Source organism: Cydia pomonella, chromosome 9 (genome assembly GCF_033807575.1).
Source record: "Cydia pomonella isolate Wapato2018A chromosome 9, ilCydPomo1, whole genome shotgun sequence".
In the NCBI taxonomy this organism is placed as follows: domain Eukaryota; kingdom Metazoa; phylum Arthropoda; class Insecta; order Lepidoptera; family Tortricidae; genus Cydia; species Cydia pomonella.
Window position 1 is genome coordinate 11305557 of NC_084711.1, and position 19041 is coordinate 11324597.

The 19041-nt window shown below is 38.8% G+C and overlaps 2 protein-coding genes across 2 annotated transcripts in view; one reads left to right on the forward strand and one right to left on the reverse strand.

Moving 5' to 3' along the window:
- The first annotated feature begins 212 nt into the window (after positions 1-212).
- On the forward strand, positions 213-4664 carry LOC133521372 (Golgi reassembly-stacking protein 2). The gene is made up of 5 exons (XM_061856311.1): positions 213-378; positions 462-746; positions 829-1143; positions 1829-2126; positions 3768-4664. The coding sequence occupies exons 1-5, from the start codon at positions 316-318 to the stop codon at positions 4145-4147; spliced, it is 1341 nt and encodes a 446-aa protein (XP_061712295.1). The 5' UTR covers positions 213-315; the 3' UTR covers positions 4148-4664.
- A 3633-nt stretch (positions 4665-8297) lies between these two features.
- The window catches only part of LOC133521370 (sodium-coupled monocarboxylate transporter 1-like), a 53273-nt gene continuing 42529 nt past the window's right edge, over positions 8298-19041 (reverse strand). The window contains exons 12-14 of the mRNA XM_061856306.1: positions 16169-16309; positions 9951-10008; positions 8298-9069 (exon numbers count right to left, since the gene is read on the reverse strand). Coding sequence (XP_061712290.1) covers positions 8842-9069; positions 9951-10008; positions 16169-16309 — 427 coding nt within the window. The 3' untranslated portion in view covers positions 8298-8841. The remainder of the gene's footprint in view (positions 9070-9950; positions 10009-16168; positions 16310-19041) is intronic.

Sequence of the window (19041 nt, forward strand, 5' to 3'; positions counted from 1 at the left end):
CCTCGTTCGACATATAGCCTTCCTGTCACACTTACAGACGAATGTACGAGTGCGACAGAGAGACCACACGTCGAACATGGTTCGCGGTAGGGCCTCAGACAACGGGGGAGCCTCCTCTTTACTCTTTGGGGCTTCGCACACAACCTTTGCAAACGTTCCAATTTACGGTTATGCCAACTGCCACGTAATATGGTCAACTGTCAATTGGTTGTCAAAGTCAAGCCATATTCTCATAGTTGTACTTGTATTTCCTGTCATTCGTTTGTAATAAATTATAGTACTAAGTTTTTATCTTGTCTTTAATAAACTAATGTTATGGGTTCTTCCCAAAGCACTGAAGTTCCAGGAGGCGGTTCCGAAGGGTATCATGTTTTGCGGGTTGGTACCGATTATTACCTTGGTATTGCTTACAATTCGATGCGTTCATCAAAGTTTAACACGTCAATGTTTTGATTATGTAGGTCCAGGACGGCTCTCCAGGTCAGATCGCCGGACTTGAAGCTTTTTTCGATTTTATAGTTGCAATAGAAAATGTTCGATTAGATCAGGACAATGACACTTTAAAGGAATTACTTAAGAAAAATGTTGGATGCACAATAAAAATGATGGTGTACAGCAGTAAAAGCCAATCCGTGAGAGAAATAATGATACAGCCTAGAGCAGACTGGGGTGGCCAGGGGCTACTTGGTGTCAGTATTAGGTTCTGCTCTTTTGAAGGAGCCAATGAGAATGTGTGGCATGTTTTAGTAAGTACCTAATTAATGTTTGATAGTACCCATAATTTGGCTATAATGTTAGTATACTTTTTTATTGATTTGTGTTCTGTAGGAAGTTCATCCATCATCACCAGCAGAGTTAGCAGGATTAAGGCCATTCTCTGATTATATTATTGGAGCTGATTCAATAATGCATGAAAGCGAAGACCTCTTCACTCTCATAGAGGCTCATGAGGGAAGGGCCCTGAAGCTGTATGTGTACAACATTAATGACGACACATGTCGTGAGGTGCTCATCACCCCCAACTTGAGCTGGGGGGGTGAAGGTAGTCTTGGTTGTGGTATAGGCTACGGCTACCTGCACAGAATTCCAATTAGAAGTGCCCCTGCAGCACCAAGCCAAACACCATACAGCAATACCCCTAAGGTGAGACCCTCAACTACTAAAATATATATTTCATCCTTAGCTCCTATTCTAGCCATTCCTAATGTAACTTCTGTTTAAGAGCTATCAGACATATATTAATAGTTACATGGCCTTGACTATGCTATAAGTGTGTGGATCAACTATTTCATTTTATTTCTTTACATGGTTATTTGGTTGTCCATTGTTACACTATGTGTGCTACCAACCATGTTATTGTTTCTGGCTGAAAGGACAAAATAACAATGAGGAAAAAAAAAGAATTTAATCCACTCCAGCCCTACCCTTAATAATACTTAAATATAAATAAATATTATTGGGACATTCTTACACAAATTGACTAAGTCCCACGGTAAGCCAAGAAGGCTTGTGTTGTGGGTACTCAGACAATGAGTTATACAATTTATTTTTTATATAGAAAACATCCATGACTCAGGAACAAATTTCTGTGCTCATCACACAATTAAATGCCCTTATCAGGATTTAAACCCAGGACCATCGGCTTCTAGGCAGGGTTGCTATCCACTAGGCCAGACTGGTCGTCAAGTCAGGTCATCTTATTACAAAAAAAAAGATTTACATGCCACAAAAATTTACAACTAAATAATGTAGTCAATATCCGGCTATTCATGATATATACATATATATTGATATTTGGTATTAAAATATGCTTCTTATTACTTTTTAGGTTCCAATACAATCTCCCGAAATCCAAAATAATTTGGTTTCTGATATACAAAATTTGAACCTAAATGAAGACAAGACTCCTTTGATGGGTGCACCTCAAGCTTCTGCAGGGCAAGTGCCATGTGTCTCACCACCACCATTCTTGTCTGGAGTTCCAATGGTTAACCCTGGGAGCTTTCCTGCCAGCAATTCACCACCAAGCAATCAGCATGAACAGCTGATTCAACAGCCATTATTACAGCAATACCCAACATCTCAAGCTCAGTCAATGGTTTCTAACATGGCTGCCTATTCTAGTAGTGAGTATAAATTCTGCATACTATTTTAAATCTACTTTACACCGTGTCCAATAAGTTCGAATACAAACTTTTAGCACTTGCTGTATAGACATACGGATCGCTGGATATAAAATTCTTATTTTAATTTAAAAAGTATATTGACATAAACATAGTACTATAATTTCATGAGTCACGTATTTTTAGTTTGGCTTGAATACACGATGAAGTACGTTCGTGAAGAAATTATTAGAAAATTCCTTAAAGGCGACAGGCCATGTGCTATATTCAAGGCGTTACAACCGCATGGAATTAAACGGAATCTGGTTTATACTACTATAAAAAGGTATAAAGAGATCTCTTCTACAGAGGACAGGAAAAGATCCGGTCGGCCCCGCTCAGCTAGAACTGAAAAAGTGGTAAAGGCTATAAGAGAGCGAATTCGGCGGAAAAAACACCGATCTATTAGAAAATTAGCTGCTGATCTGAAAATTTCCAGGGGATCTGTACATAATATATTGAAAAAAGATCTTGGATGTCATGCTTATAAAAAACGAAAAGTACATGGCATTTCAGATGCAACCAAGAAAAAGAGAGTAGAAAGATGTAGCACCATACTTTCTTGGCACGCAGGTGACGAATTTGTTTTCTCAGACGAGAAACTCTTTGTGTTAGAGCAGCCTCATAACGCCCAGAACGACCGGTTGTGGGCAGCACGGATAGAAGACATTCCAGAGTATGAAAAGAATGTGCCTAGGTTCCAGAGCTCACCATCAGTGATGGTTTGGGGTGCTCTTTGTAAGAGGGGCAAACTGCCTCTAGTTTTTATTGATAAAGGCGTCAAAATCAATGCGGCATACTATAAATCGGAGGTTTTGGAGAAAAATGTTGCCCCAAATTTAAAAAATATGTTTGCAGACGATTATTATGTTTTCCAACAAGACGGAGCTCCGTCGCATACGGCAAACGCTGTTCAAGCTTGGTGCAAGGCTAATTTGACCGATTTTTTGCCGAAAACTGAATGGCCACCAAGTTCTCCAGATTTAAACGTACTAGATTATTTCGTATGGTCATACATGCTCTCGAAACTAAATAATTATAAAGTCGCAAACCTGAGCCATTTTAAAAAGGTTATCATGCAAATATGGGACGATATGCCGATGGATGCGGTGCGTGCCGCTTGTGACTCTTTTGAGAAACGTTTGAAACTTGTAAAAAAAGTTAAAGGTGGAGTTATTCCAAAACATTTGTTGTAAATATTGTATATAAATGTGGCTTTCATTTAATATAATTTTGATAACATAAACTACGCGTAAATTTATTTTATTAAGGATCATAACTGTATTCGAACTTATTGGACACGGTGTAGGTAATTCAATTATCCAGAAATTGGTATAACAATTAATATCTTCTTGCATAGGCTATAAGGTTGATATTTGAAAGGATACTTATGTTAAAAACTCATTTATATTCATAAGTCTTTCCAAAATTGTTTAAATTCAGTATTTAACTTTTAAGGGGCACATGATTACCAGTTCGCCAGACGATATTGGCCTGTCAGTTATTTGCAAAAGCTGACGATCGCGAATAACTGACAGGCAGGTTTTAATTTTAAAAATGTTAAAGTCGAACATTTTGAATCATACCAAAAATGTTAATTTACAGATCTGGCTGACACAACTTTAACCAACTTGGGGAGCATACCGTCAGTGTCAAACATGCAACCCCCCGCGCCACTGCCGAGTTTGCCCGGGATTCCCATGAACCAGCCCCAGCCGTACATACCAATGATGCCTAATTACACACAGTCACAAGTGCCGCCACCAGTTCCCATTCCTCAAACGGCTCCAAACTTAGTCCCAACGTTTGATATGAGTACCTTTGCGCCCGTTCAGCCGCCGCCGCTGTCGAGTGGGCTGCCAGTAGTTACGCCCGTGTCGTTACCAGGGATGCCTTCAATCACAGTCAGTGCAACGCTGCCTGTTTCCACGATGCAAGAAATACACCAGCAACAGACATTACAACAACCAGACTTGCTGTCGTGAAAATACACAAATTTATTTTACATTAAGTATGCTGTAAATCAACTATCGCCAATTTTCCGCATACTTTTATGTTACGTTATTATTTTAATATAAATATTATTATTTATAAATGAATTCTGGCAACTGTTGACTTATCAATGTTACCAATGTATTTCCGACTAATTAGTATGATAAGGACAGTATTGGCGCATAAAAAATATGAAATTCTGTTAGCCAAGGGTATAGATGAAATCATTGTGGCAGTGACTTTATTAGCATCAGAATAGATTATTTAAAGCTGTGAATGTTTTATTTGCATTGTTCTGACTGAAAATAGAAGGCAGTTGTCTACAAAGCCAGCATATTACAACACATTAAACGAGCCTCTCAAAGTTAATGCTGTGATGATAAGTCGAATCTGCACTGTATACCTACGGTATCCAGAGTTATTTAGAATTTTTTAGATACCTATCTGCCTTCATATGTTTATGTTATCAATTATGTCGTGATTAAAATTAAAATGAAACAAAACATAAAATACTTTTTTCTTTATATTTGAATTAACAAAATGTTTGCTAGTGTCGTTGTGAGAGTCTATTTTCATTTTAAGACGAATCGAATTCTGTGGGCCTACCGCGAAAACCGAATTTACAAATTGCGGGGATCTTTCTCTTTTACTCTCACTAACACGTAATTAGAGTGACAGAGAAAAATGCCCGCAATTGACGAACTACGATTTTCGCAGTTGTAGCCCTGATACTGTTAGTGGCGAGCGTGATTGTCTAATCGTGTACTACAGTGGACTGTAGACTTCACTAAGGTTATGCTTAACCTAACACTCAACGCGTCTGTCTCGTAAAAACACATATGTTTTCTGGCTTACGTGTCTAAATGTCTTTAATTTAATTTGTTGAATTCCTTTAGCAGAAAATTATTGATGGTACACGCCTCTACGGCGAGGCACACTGCAGACATTTCCGTGGAATGCAGGTAACTTCGCGGGCAAACGCTGTATATTAAACCCTTTCAACGCCATAAACCTTCGAAAGCATTGAGTTGCCATGTCCGTAGTATCAGGCAATAGAAACTTACTTCTGCAAGTAATGTTTATAATTAAAACTCTTTGCTAGCTTGTGCCAATAAAGTTGGCGCGGCGTGTCTGTACCTACGTTTTTGGATATGAAAAATGGCGATTAGAAGTTAAATTCCTATTAATATTAATGTGACACCCTTGGAGTTGCCCGCGGCCATAGGCTATGGTAACTCCATACCATCTGACGACTCCCCTGTCTAGCGTGCTGTATGCGTGTTTGCTACTGATGTGGTTAAAAAAAGGTGCGTTATTGTTGATATGTATTGGTGATATAAAACGACATGTGCCTAAGTACTATATCAATCAATAATTGATGGTGTCTGAGATTATAAAGGTACAGACGGTAAAATTAATTTTACGCATACTTTATCGAATACACGTAGGTAATTTTAATGTGCCAGAATTATGATTATTGCCGGAGACGTAAATAAATAAAGATAGTCAATGTTTTACGAAATCGTTTTCTTCCCGAGAACACTTGAATTTTATTTCTAATTGGTTGAAATATTAAACACAACATGAATACTTAATATAAATAATTGTTTTAAGCCTTTAGAGTTACCATCTTTGAAAACAGTACGAGTAGGTGCTAAATCTTCTGCCTTCAACCTAGCCAAAAAGGTAGAAAGTAAGATCGCAGACGGAGATTTGAAAGGCGCTGCTCGTATCTTGTTTTCCAGTGACGTCCTATCACCGGATACTGCCGAAACCCTCTCAGCCTTGCGCTCAAAGCATCCCTCAGCCCCTGCTGCCCCGTTTTTCCTGGATCCCCCAACTGCGATTGAAGAATGCCTCCAAGTGGAAGATAAGGAAATTTTAGACGCAATTTTCAGTTTCAAAACCGGGTCGGCGGGAGGTCTCGATGGGATTACCCCTCAACACCTTAAAGATCTCACAGCACACGGTGTTGGTGATGCTGGCAGAAAACTCATTATATCTTTAACCAGTATGACAAATCTTATGTTGAGTGGCCGTGTGCATACAGACATCGTCCCTATTCTCTACGGAGCTAATCTAATTGCTTTAACAAAAAAAGACGGTGGCGTAAGACCGATCGCAGTTGGAACGACTTTTAGGCGTTTGGCGTCCAAAGTTTCTGTCCGGCACATAGTTACAAAATTACAACATAAGTTTGAACCAGTCCAATTAGGTTGTGGAACAAAAGGTGGTTGCGAGGCTGCTGTTCATGCGCTTCGCACATTCCTCAGCAACGATCAATGCCAAGTTGTATTAAAGATTGACATCAAAAATGCATTTAACTCTGTGAATAGAGACACCCTGCTGGCTGAAATCAGGAATAACATTCCAGAGCTTTATAATTACCTCCTTCATTGTTACGCTGATCCTTCAAAATTAATGTACCGCAGTCATGAAATCTCATCAGAAGTTGGATGCCAGCAGGGTGATCCCTTAGGGCCGGCTATCTTTTGTTTAGCAATCAACCCTATCATTCAAAATTTATCTTCTGATTTCAACGTCTGGTACTTGGACGATGGCACTTTAGGAGGCAACTTGGAAACAGTTCTATCAGATCTTTCCATCCTTAAGTCTAAGTTCGAGTCCATAGGCCTAGATCTGAACTGTAATAAATGTGAACTATTCATTCACAATTCTACACTAAATCACTCGGACGTAACTAGGAAATTTAATACTATAACGCCTAACGTAACCACTGTTACGAGAGACTCCCTTAGCCTTCTGGGGACTCCAATTTTTGAGAGTTATTTTTCTACTTTTATCAGTAACACCGTTTCCAAATTTCAAAATTACGCCGATCGTCTTTTAGAAATCAGCCCCCATTCGGCCCTCGTTATTCTTAAGTTTTGCCTTTTTGTTCCAAAGTTAACGTATATGCTTCGCTGCAGCCCATTTTGGAAACAACCAAATTTGTTGCTGCCTGTAGACTCCTTAGTCAAGATTAACATAGAGCGCATTCTTAATTTAAAGCTCTCCGATCAATCATGGGTACAAGCGTCTCTACCCGTTCGGTATGGCGGATTGGGGTTACGCAGAATTTCTAGCGTATCACTGCCGGCATTTCTATCATCTGTTTACAGCTCTGCTGATCTCATAGGAAAAATCCTAAGGGCTTTACCCACAAACTTTGAGATCTCAGACCTGGACGATGCTAGAAATGCCTGGCTGTCTGCCTGCCCGGGACATGACCCTCCATACAATCTAAAATCACAGAGGAGCTGGGACGATGCTTTATCGAAAATAACATATACCACATGTCTAGATAACAGTGAAGGAGCTGAACGAGCTCGTTTGATAGCAGTTGGTTGTAGGGAGGCTGGCCACTGGCTCAACGCATATCCCTCTCCCAATACTGGCACTCATCTAGATGGAAACACCCTCCGTGTTGCAGTTGGGCTGCGCCTGGGGGTATCAATCTGTGCACCGCATAAATGCCACTGTGGGAGTGACGTGGACGAGCGGGGGCGTCATGGTCTGTCTTGCCAGCGAAGCGCGGGGCGATTGTCACGTCACGCCGCGCTCAACGACATTATCCGCAGGTCTCTTGTCACCGTCAACGTGCCTGCGATACTTGAGCCGGCCGGTATAGCCCGGGACGATGGCAAGAGACCTGATGGTATGTCACTGATACCGTGGAGGATGGGACGAGTGTTGGTGTGGGACGCGACCTGCGTGGACACACTGGCACCGTCTCACCTTCACGGTACTACAAAGAAAGCGGGTGCGGCTGCCGAGGCTGCCGAGACCCTCAAAAGGAGGAAATACAGGGGTCTCGACGCCAATTATAACTTTGCTCCTTTCGGTGTCGAGACCCTCGGTCCGTGGGGCCCGGGAGCTCAGAGCATTTTTAATGATTTGGCCAAACGGCTGGTTGACGTTACAGGGGACAAAAGAGCTGGCAGCTTCCTCGCTCAACGAATAAGCGTTGCGATTCAGCGAGGAAATGCTGCCAGTATCTTTGGCACTATGCCCCAGGGGCCCTCTTTAGATATAGATTTTTAGTTTTTAATTAGTTTAAGTTTCTATTGTACTTTTATTCACATTTTATTATCGTTAATGTTTTACTTAAGTTTAATAAATTAGTTGGTTTAAAAAAAAAAAAATATATGGCCTAATTTAATAATTTAGCTACTTACTTTTGATATCGACACAGCAAATATGAATCAGGGCACAGGTATATTCTATATTACTTATTTATATACAATCTCAACAAATCGGTATAATTAGATAGGTACAGACAATGCTACGGATAAGGCAATGACTTGTAAATTAATTAATAAGGCGCTGCATTAGTTAATACCTAAAAAAATAAGGTTAAAAGTCTATACTATCTATATTAGTTAAAATTATCCGCACATAACGACTTCATTATTTATAAAATACAATAAACCATTTCTGTTCTATTTTATTCTAAAACTTAACGGTGATTTCTTTGGCTAACCCATGGCTGACCTATTGTACGGTAGTCATGGTAGTATATTGCACCCACATAATCTCATTCCACGAGCACAATCGAAGTCTATTAACTGTCTTCAAAGCTGGCTGGGTGACCAATAGCTTACAAAATTGAAGGTCTCCTAGGCGACGTTCTCACCGATGTCCTACTTATACAAAAAAGAAGCAAATGCAATCAATGTCTGTGATTTTAAGGGCAATGGTTCGGGTTGTAATCCTCCGGCTCTTTAGTGGCGTGGGCGAGCGCGAGGTTGTCGTGTCCGTAGACGAGGCCGGCGTCGCTGTAGAACACGCCGCCCGCGAGCTCGGACAGCCTGCGCCGGCGCCGCGTGTCCTTGTCGTCGGCCATACTCGGCGGCCGCACGCTCGAGCTGCGCCGCCTCTCCGACCCCAGGCGCGCCGGGAGACGCAGTATTGACTGAAAAAATAATAGGTGCTCAGCTCAGTGGTTAGTCAGAAATATAAGTATAGATACAGTCTCTCTCCTGTCGTAAGTGCGTGGGTCAAAAAGTCACGAGTTTTAGCCTCGGTTTTGTGCCTTATAGAACAAAAAATCATTTTCGAAACTAAGAAAACATAAGAAAGGGAGGTAGGAGTAGGTAAGTGTGTCTAAACCAAGTCACATAGTGCCAGGGTTGCAGACAAAAATGTTTTGCAATAAGTTATTACAGAAACAAATTGTCACAAGAATTGTCACTATCTGTAAAACAAGACCGATTTCAGAAAACTTTGTATTTTTAGTCTCTAAATGCGGTCAAGAATACAATTTTAAAATATGTCGGGTTTTATCAGCTCACGGTGTAGGTATATTACTTCGTAAAGACGGCACTAAGAATGGTGTCAGTGACACCGCTGTACACACATGCGAACAAAGCGTGCAGTCTAACGCAACTAGTTGCGACCAATCGCGCGCGTGATGCGAACTTATCAACCAATCGCGTTGAAGCATTTCACCGAGGCATGTAAACGGGCCTATCATTACTTTTGAAATCTTTGTATTGAAGAGTGATAGAGAGAGATAACTACGCTATGGAGCGTTAACGATTGGCACATTGGCTAAGCATTCTGGTCTGCCAACAAACAAATACCTAAATAGGTAAATACTGTACCTGATGGTAAACGTGATGACGTGATAATATACTTAAGTTTCAATTTATTAAATCTACAAATTTATTTTAGTTCAAAGGAAAAGTTGCTTATTGAATAAGATATTAGTATTCGAACAATTTCTTATTTATCAGTAGGTACATCGCTTTACACATGGAGCTTTGAGTAGATATTGAGGTGCTTTTGGCTTACCTTTGCTTTTTTTGGTAACTTGTTGAGCAGTGTGATGACGGGAGGGGAGATGAGGTCTATAGTGTAGAAGTCCATTGATTTAAAGCTCAGTAAATGGGGTTTATCATACAAACCACTGCATCCAGTTAATATTTCTTTTATTACATCGATACACCGTATTAACTAAGATCACATCGTACATAATATCGGTCGACGGCATTCCGCCAAAATCTGACAGTTCTCTATATAAAACTAAAATGACCATAAACACAACAACCAAAAAGTATAAAGCCCGGTGCATACTACACGTTATTATTAGTATAAGGCCACATACAGGATATTAACTATTGTGATGCTTACAGCTTCGGCCATCCTTTTTTTTTTTTAAAGTGAGCCCTCTCACTAAAAGTAATTATAAACATTAATAACAACAGCAATATATCGTAACACCTTTATCGATATCAAAGATAAACATTCACAACAACAGTATTTGTAAACTTCTACACAGTACACTTCTTATGCACAGTATGGGCTCACATGAATCAATCATAGCCAATAATAACCTTTAGCCTTATTGAGAAATAAATCTTAACGCTTAACATGCTTGAATCTGAGATCATGTAAACAGTCATTGAATACAACCAACACCTGGTAGCATTAACAGCCTTCTTTAGATAGTCTTTCAATATATGAACTCATGTGTATTTGTATACGTTATAATTATAAACTATATCAAATTTGTTAGTTTAGCTTAATCGTTAAATGTTTTAATTATAGGTGGTTATTATGTATGCAACAAACGTAAGCTATATCTGAGCGAACGTAATAATAGTTATGCTGCTGTTCTAAGCTTTAGTGTAAGTATGATTTTACCCATGGCAATGTTATAAACACTAAGTTGTTAAAAAGTTTATAATGAGCGCTTATAGCTCACTAAACTGTATTAATTTATTGTTATTACTGTCTAGGATGGAAATGTACACTAGATTAAGTAATTACATTGTACTAAATTATGTTAAATAAAGAACTCAAAAAAGAAAGAATATATGAACTAACTTACAATCATGGTCTGCTCTAGGCAGTCTGCCAAAGTATAAACCAACCTCAACGATCACAGTCTGCCCTCAAGGCCTGATCTAAACAATTTGGCAAAGTATAATACATGATCGTAAACAATCACAGTCTGCACTCAAGGCCTGCTCTAAACAGTTGGGCAAAGTATAATACATGATCATAAACAATCACAGTCTGCACTCAAGGCCTGCTCTAAACAGTTGGACAAAGTATAATACATGATCATAAACAATCACAGTCTGCACTCAAGGCCTGCTCTAAACAGTCTGGCAAAGTATAAATACATGATCATAAACAATCACAGTCTGCCTCAAGGCCTGCTCTAAACAGTTTGAAAACGTATATAACATGATCAGAAGCAATCACAGTCTGCCCTTAAGGCCTGCTGTAAACAGTTTGGCAAAATATAATACATAACCACAAACAATCACAGTCTGCCCTCAAGGCCTGCTCTAAACAGTCTGGCAAAGTATAAATCAACATCAAAAATCACAGTCTGCCCTCAAGGCCTGCTCTAGGAATTTTAACAAAATATAACACATCATAAACAATCACAGTCTGCCTTCAAGGCCTGCTCTAGACATCATTCCAAAGTATAAATTGTTATAGCCTGCTCTAGACTTGACTGGTCTAGACAGTCTGCCATCACGGCCTGCTCTAAAAGACAAGCTGCTATCAAAGCCTGTTCTAGACAGTCTGCCTTCAAGGCTTACTCTGGGCAGTTTACCGAAGTATAAACGAATATAATGAATCAGGCAACAAGGCCAACTTCTTCAATTTCAACATTTATTCAGCAAATAGGCCACAAGGGCACTTTTACACGTCAACATGGAATTTGCATACAATTAAAAAAAAACACATCAACAATTATAAAATACAACTAACCGCAAATATCAATTCAAACAAATTACAAGTATCTCATATTACAAGTACCTTAACAGCATATATACCTACTTATGGCCTCTAGACAGTCTGCCATCAGGACCTGCTCTAGATAGTCAGCCAAAGTATAAACTAACATAATAAACAGTCATGGCCTGCTCTAGACAGTCTGCCATTACGGCCTGTACTAGACAGTCTGCCAAACTGACCAACCCAACCAACCCAACACTCAGAGACTCTCGCTGGTCAGATGCAGATTGCTATATCCTGGACACGGCGTGTATAGTACGCCGGTTTCTCACTCAGCGGCCCTGGCCATCGGCAGCTTGGACCCTGCCCCACTGCTGACAGCACCATGTAATAGCTTAACCTTCTTTGCTTTAGTCAGCTCTTGCTGCGAGACCCTCGCTTATCATCAACTTCATTCGTCCAGCCAGGTTACCAGCGTTGAAACATAAAACAAATAAAAATGTTATAATTATTGGCAGTAGCAAAGATCGTTTTAGTCACAGTCATCATTAACAATGAACATTTTATAAGCCATAATTATCGACACAGTCGATCATTATCAACATCATCAGTCGTTACTATAATATACCTAATCATCATCTATATTCTATATCGTCATCAAAGTCGATCATCATCATTCAGTCATTATCATCTTCAACATCATCAATCGTTACTATAATATACCTAATCATCATCTATATTCTATATTGTCATCAAAATCGATCATCATCGTTCAGTCAAGCATTATCGCCGACATTGTCATCGAAATCACCCAGCTCCGTTATCATCATCGATTTGGTCAGTTATTGACCGTTATAGACATCGAGGCAAACACCGTCGCTGACACCGTCACTGTAGACGACATGTTCAGTCATATACATCATCATCGTTATCGGAACTCTGTTGCCTAAGATTTTCCTTAGGTACCTGATTTACTCATAGGTGCTGAAATCGTAATCAGATGTCACAACATTAATTAAATAAAATGACATAAATATTCAATCAATTCATCAACACCGAAAATAATTACATTTAAAACGTGTTTTTTTTTGTTCGTTGTTACATCCGGTTATTGCCTATACTAGTGATGACAACACACTTCATGGCGAAAATGCAATCACTAATTTTGTGTTTATTAAACACGGTTGTTTTGCCTAAATATTTTTAATATCACCCACTTATTTCTTGTCATCACTGTACCTTCTGTCACAAAATCATGTGTGTCTTAATCAAGCTAAATTTTTATGATACAAAAATGTATGAATTACTTTATAAGGCTTCATTAAATTAAAATGTTATCTACTTTTAACTTCATTCATATAACTCACTCTGGTGTGTATATCCTTTGTTTAGGTCAATCACACAGTTCTTCACAAAACCATACTAAAATGTCTTAGTAAATAATTGGTGTTACCTGTTGTATTCATCAATTTTACATTTTAAGTCAATTTTCAATGACAATCCTGTAAGTCTTGTCTTTTCAAAGGAACACTGATTTTGTTAGCATATTAATTTTATATAAATTGATTTTCTCAAACTTTACAATGTTTTTATATAACTAAGTAAACTGCTTTTACCTTTGTAAGACACTTTCTGGTTGTGTTCATTACTTACACCTTTACCTACTTTTTAGTAACCTGAAATTTAATGATTGAATACCACTAACTGTTAAGTTTATTAACCTGAACCTGTCATACAATAATTATTTCAGATTCACCCTTAAAGCAAATGAAACTATAAGTCACTAATAAATTGTATTTCATAGCAACAATTCATGATTTCATTCGTGATTTGTTATTGGATTGTACAGCTGCATTATTTAAATTTTCATACCTAGTAAATTTAAGAAAAATAATACATCATTCATTGACTTATAAATTTCTTCATAAAGATGGGACTTACGGGCACCCAGTATGGTGCCAGCACAGCGGTGTCAGTGAATGCGAGCCAAGCGTGCACTCCAAAGTAACTATGCGACTGATGCAAACTCATCAACCATCAATGTGCATTGTAGCAATCAAACTAGGCACACCAAATGAGAATGTTCGGTTATATGAATGGGCATATCTTTACTTTTGAAATCTTTGACAACACTAATATTTTCAACAATATGACCATGTGTGTTGACAGCACAGAAAAGTAATCTGTTCACTCAATCCTGTTAAACTAATGCTTTTATAGGCAGAATTTGCACTATGCTATTTGCACTTACTAAAATGCATAAAAAAACACACAAACATAGATAAATACTGCTTCTCAACTATGTAAAGGTATTAAGTATTATATATAGTATTAATAGAGCTACAAGAATTCTAAATAAAAAGACTTGCATGATGTGAAATGTCAAAATCCAAAACGGGCCCGAGACATCAACATCATATTCCCTGAATGATAATAATGATGCTTTGAAATTGTAATTTATATTTTGGCACCGTAGAGGAACATGACAGCAGTAAATTGGTGCAAATCTGTTTTACAATATAAAATGGTACTTAATATCATTAATGATATTAATTTAACTTCCTTGGTTTGTATGTGAGGTGTGAGGGTTAATACCTTCACTGCAGCATTAAGTGTAACTCGTAATTAACCATACTTTGTATGAGGTCTTTCAACCACCTACCGCAGTGAAGATGTCAAGTCTGGAATAATATCCCTATAGTCCAATATGCAAAATTTCCATACATCAAATGATATCTAAAATTTCCAAAAATTCAGCACATTTATTTTCATCTTTAAATTGTATAAGTACCTATGTAAATATTTCTCATATACAAAATTAGATTATTGTGATGCTACATTTAAAACAATATTATGAAAAAGACATGAAACTATCAGTATCATTTCATATTTAAAAATCATATAGTGTGTGTGATTCCATTCATTCAGTTTTGTTTCTATTTGCCTCTCTTTAAATTTCCAGATAAATAATTTTCAATATACTTAGCAATGATAGGCAAGTAAATGCTTATACCTATATCATTCAATATCTTCAATTAACTTTTTTCTTTTGAATTTTCCCATATGAGTACCTAAAACCTAAATAACTTTTATAAATAAATAATTTGTTTGTTATCAAATCATAAACGAATTCATTTGTGTATTTTATCCAAAATGATTTAAATGATTTTTATTAAGATTCTATTGAGACCAAAGTAGATAGAAGTATATTTTAATGAGTGTGCTGCTTGCTAAAGGCCTCCTTTAGCTCTTTTTCTTTAAAACTATCATGGGCCACTGTCCTACAATTCTAGCCCGCTGACAGATTAAGTTCTTCCTCTCATCTTAGTTATACCATCATTCCATCATAGCAAAAACCTCTAGGATACCAATCCAATACCTTTTTTTTGTTATCTCTTAACATATATAAGTATTTTAAACTCATGCATAATTTAAAAAAACTTTCATTGCCATTAGTCCATCCAAAAATAGTAATAGTCAACATTCAACTTACAGAATGTCATTATACAACTCAGTGTTAATAACTAGATTCACTGAGCACTTGCACTGCACAATGCCATCCTTACCGCGTTGCCTTCCTTCATAACCATGTCACAGGCTCTTAAGTATGGCTCTTGTCTCACCAGAAAGTTGATGGTTGATTGCTTGCGCTTGTATTTTCGAGATCTACTCTCATTGTATTCCGTCTCATATCACAAAACCGAAAACAAACAATGACAAGAACACGGGTTAATAAATAGGTCAATACCATAGCAAATGTATGTAACTATGTACAGTACATTGAAAATTTAAAACAAAACTTTTGATTTATGCAAACGAAACGAACTGTCAATCGTTCTCTTTAGCGAGCAAAACAAACAAGCTAATGAAATCTTGTATCATTTATATACTATCAACTCAACTGTTTCGACTATGAAACAAACATTTAAAAGACCAAGCAACTTACATTTTTATGCACCTCTATACAAGTGAAAATAAATTAAGTGCATCCAATATCTATGTGGGCATTTGAATTCATAATCCCGCTTTCTGAGATGTAGAAGTCCATTGATTTAAAGCTCAGTAAATGGGGTTTATCATACAAACCACTGCATCCAGTTAATATTTCTTTTATTACATCGATACACCGTATTAACTAAGATCACATCGTACATAATATCGGTCGACGGCATTCCGCCAAAATCTGACAGTTCTCTATATAAAACTAAAATGACCATAAACACAACAACCAAAAAGTATAAAGCCCGGTGCATACTACACGTTATTATTAGTATAAGGCCACATACAGGATATTAACTATTGTGATGCTTACAATAGGAACCTGCGTGGGGTCAGTGGCACCCGTGATAGCGGACACCAGCAGCCCCATGAACAGCGTGGCCATCGACCCCAGCCCGGAGTACCACAGGTACGATACTCGGAACAACCAGAATACTGATTCTTCGTGTTGGTTTCTGGGAAATAGAACACTCTACGTTATCTTAGGTCATCAATCTTGCCTGCTTTCTGTCACAGCGAGGTCTGCTCGTAAGCTGGCAACTGAAGAAACAGCTCTTTGGGTTTAAGGTATATAGGATATATATAGATAACATAACAAAAATATTGGGGATCCATTTAAGGCCATATTCAGCATCGTGTCGTGTTCTGATTGATTAGCCCAAAGGACTTAAAATGTCGCAAAGAGCACGTCTACAATGAATAACTGAAAATCACTTGACTGTTTCTTGTCCTTCAGATGATGTTATGCGATTTTCCATGGTAAACTATGTACGTCGGACTTAGCTTATTTACCGATACAAACCGTAGCATAAGTTAATTTTCAAAGCTATTAGATCAGGAAATTAACTGCCGGAAGTCGAGGAAAGCGGTCGCGGTCGTAGGTACAGTTGCGTACATTGACTTCGGAGTTCAAATGTACAATAGTGAGAATGTCATAAACATAAAACAAGAAAGTTATAATAAGTATTTTTTTTTTTTTTTTTAATAGCCTATTTGTGTGTCCCACTGCTGGGCAAAGGCCTCCCCTCTAGCTTTCCAATCCTCCCTGTGCTGAGCAAGGTCCCGCCAGTCCCGCTGAAACGCATCCAAGTCGTCCCGCCATCTCTTTCTCGGTCTGCCTCTGCCACGACTACACCGGGGATGCCAGCTAGTGGCTATTTTAGCCCATCTGTCATCATTCATCCGGCAGACATGTCCAGCCCAGTCCCACTTAAGCCTGGCGGTCTTCATCCCAACATCGACGACACGGGTTTTGGAGCGAAGCTCTGTGTTCCTCACCCTGTCTGATCTTCGGATACCCAGGATACTCCGCTCCATTGCTCTTTGACAAACCTTGAGCCGTGATTTTTGCGCCTCAGTTAATGACCAGGTTTGGGCACCATAGGTGAGGATGGGTAAGATGCACATGTCGACGAGCTTGCGCTTTAGTGCAATTGGGAGTTTACCTTTCATGAGTTCCTTCATAGACCAAAAGCTCCGCCAGGCGTTTTCGATCCTTCTATCAATCTCCTTGTCCTGGCGATCTGTGAAGGAGACTATCTGGCCTAGATAAGTATACTCGTCGACATATTGCAAAATGTTCCCATCCACCGTCACCCCGTGCTTCTTGCTGTTGGTCATTAACTGGGTTTTAGATTGGTTCATCGTCAGACCAACCTCAAGGCTTGCGTCGCTAAGTTCTTGTAGCCAGGGACTGAAAAACCGCAAAAGACCGGTAACCTAAAATAAAGGTATCAATTGAATAGGTATCCAAAGCTAAGGGTACCCGAATAAAATCGCAAAAGACCGATACCTAAGATAAGGGTATCAATTGAATAGGTATCCAAAGCTAACGGTACCCGAATAAAATCGCAAACGACCGATACCTACACAAAGGGTATCAATTGAATAGGTATCCAAAGCTAACGGTACCCGAAGAAAATCGCACAAGACCGATACCTACACTAAGGGTATCAATTGAAAAACTATATAACTATAAGGGTACCCGAATAAATAAAATGTAATAGGTACATTTTTCAAACGGTACCGCTACAGTTGAAAGGGTACCGTACGGTACCGTTTCAAGTAGACTTCTACTTTGGAATCCAAGATGGCGGCCGTGCACTCGTCATAAAAGTCGTCATGGATATCGTTTTATAGGTTTTAGGGAGTGCAGATTTCGAAAATGATGACCATTTTGGAATTCAAGATGGCGGCCGTGCACTCTGTCATAAAAGTCGTCATGGATATCGTTTTATAGGTTTTAGGGAGTGCAGATTTCGAAAATGATGACCATTTTGGAATCCAAGATGGCGGCCGTGCATTCTGTCATAAAAGTCGTCATGGATATCGTTTTATAGGTTTTAGGGAGTGCAGATTTCAAAAATGATGACCATTTTGGAATCCAAGATGGCGGCCGTGCACTCTGTCATAAAAGTCGTCATGGATATCGTTTTATAGGTTTTAGGGAGTGCAGATTTCGAAAATGATGACCATTTTGGAATCCAAGATGGCCGCCGTGCACTCTGTCATAAAAGTCGTCATGGATATCGTTTTATAGGTTTTAGGGAGTGCAGATTTCGAAAATGATGACCATTTTGGAATCCAAGACGGCGGCCGTGCACTATGTCATAAAAGTCGTCATGGATATCGTTTTATAGGTTTTAGGGAGTGCAGATTTCGAAAATGATGACCATTTTGGAATCCAAGATGGCCGCCGTGCACTCTGTCATAAAAGTCGTCATGGATATCGTTTTATAGGTTTTAGGGAGTGCAGATTTCGAAAATGATGACCATTTTGGAATCCAAGATGGCCGCCGTGCACTCTGTCATAAAAGTCGTCATGGATATCGTTTTATAGGTTTTAGGGAGTGCAGATTTCGAAAATGATGACCATTTTGGAATCCAAGATGGCCGCCGTGCACTCTGTCATAAAAGTCGTCATGGATATCGTTTTATAGGTTTTAGGGAGTGCAGATTTAGAAACTGATGACCATTCTAGAATCCAAGATGGCGGCCGTGCACTCTGTCATAAAAGTCGTCATGGATATCGTTTTATAGGTTTTAGGGAGTGCAGATTTCGAAAATGATGACCATTTTGGAATCCAAGATGGCCGCCGTGCACTCTGTCATAAAAGTCGTCATGGATATCGTTTTATAGGTTTTAGGGAGTGCAGATTTCGAAAATGATGACCATTTTGGAATCCAA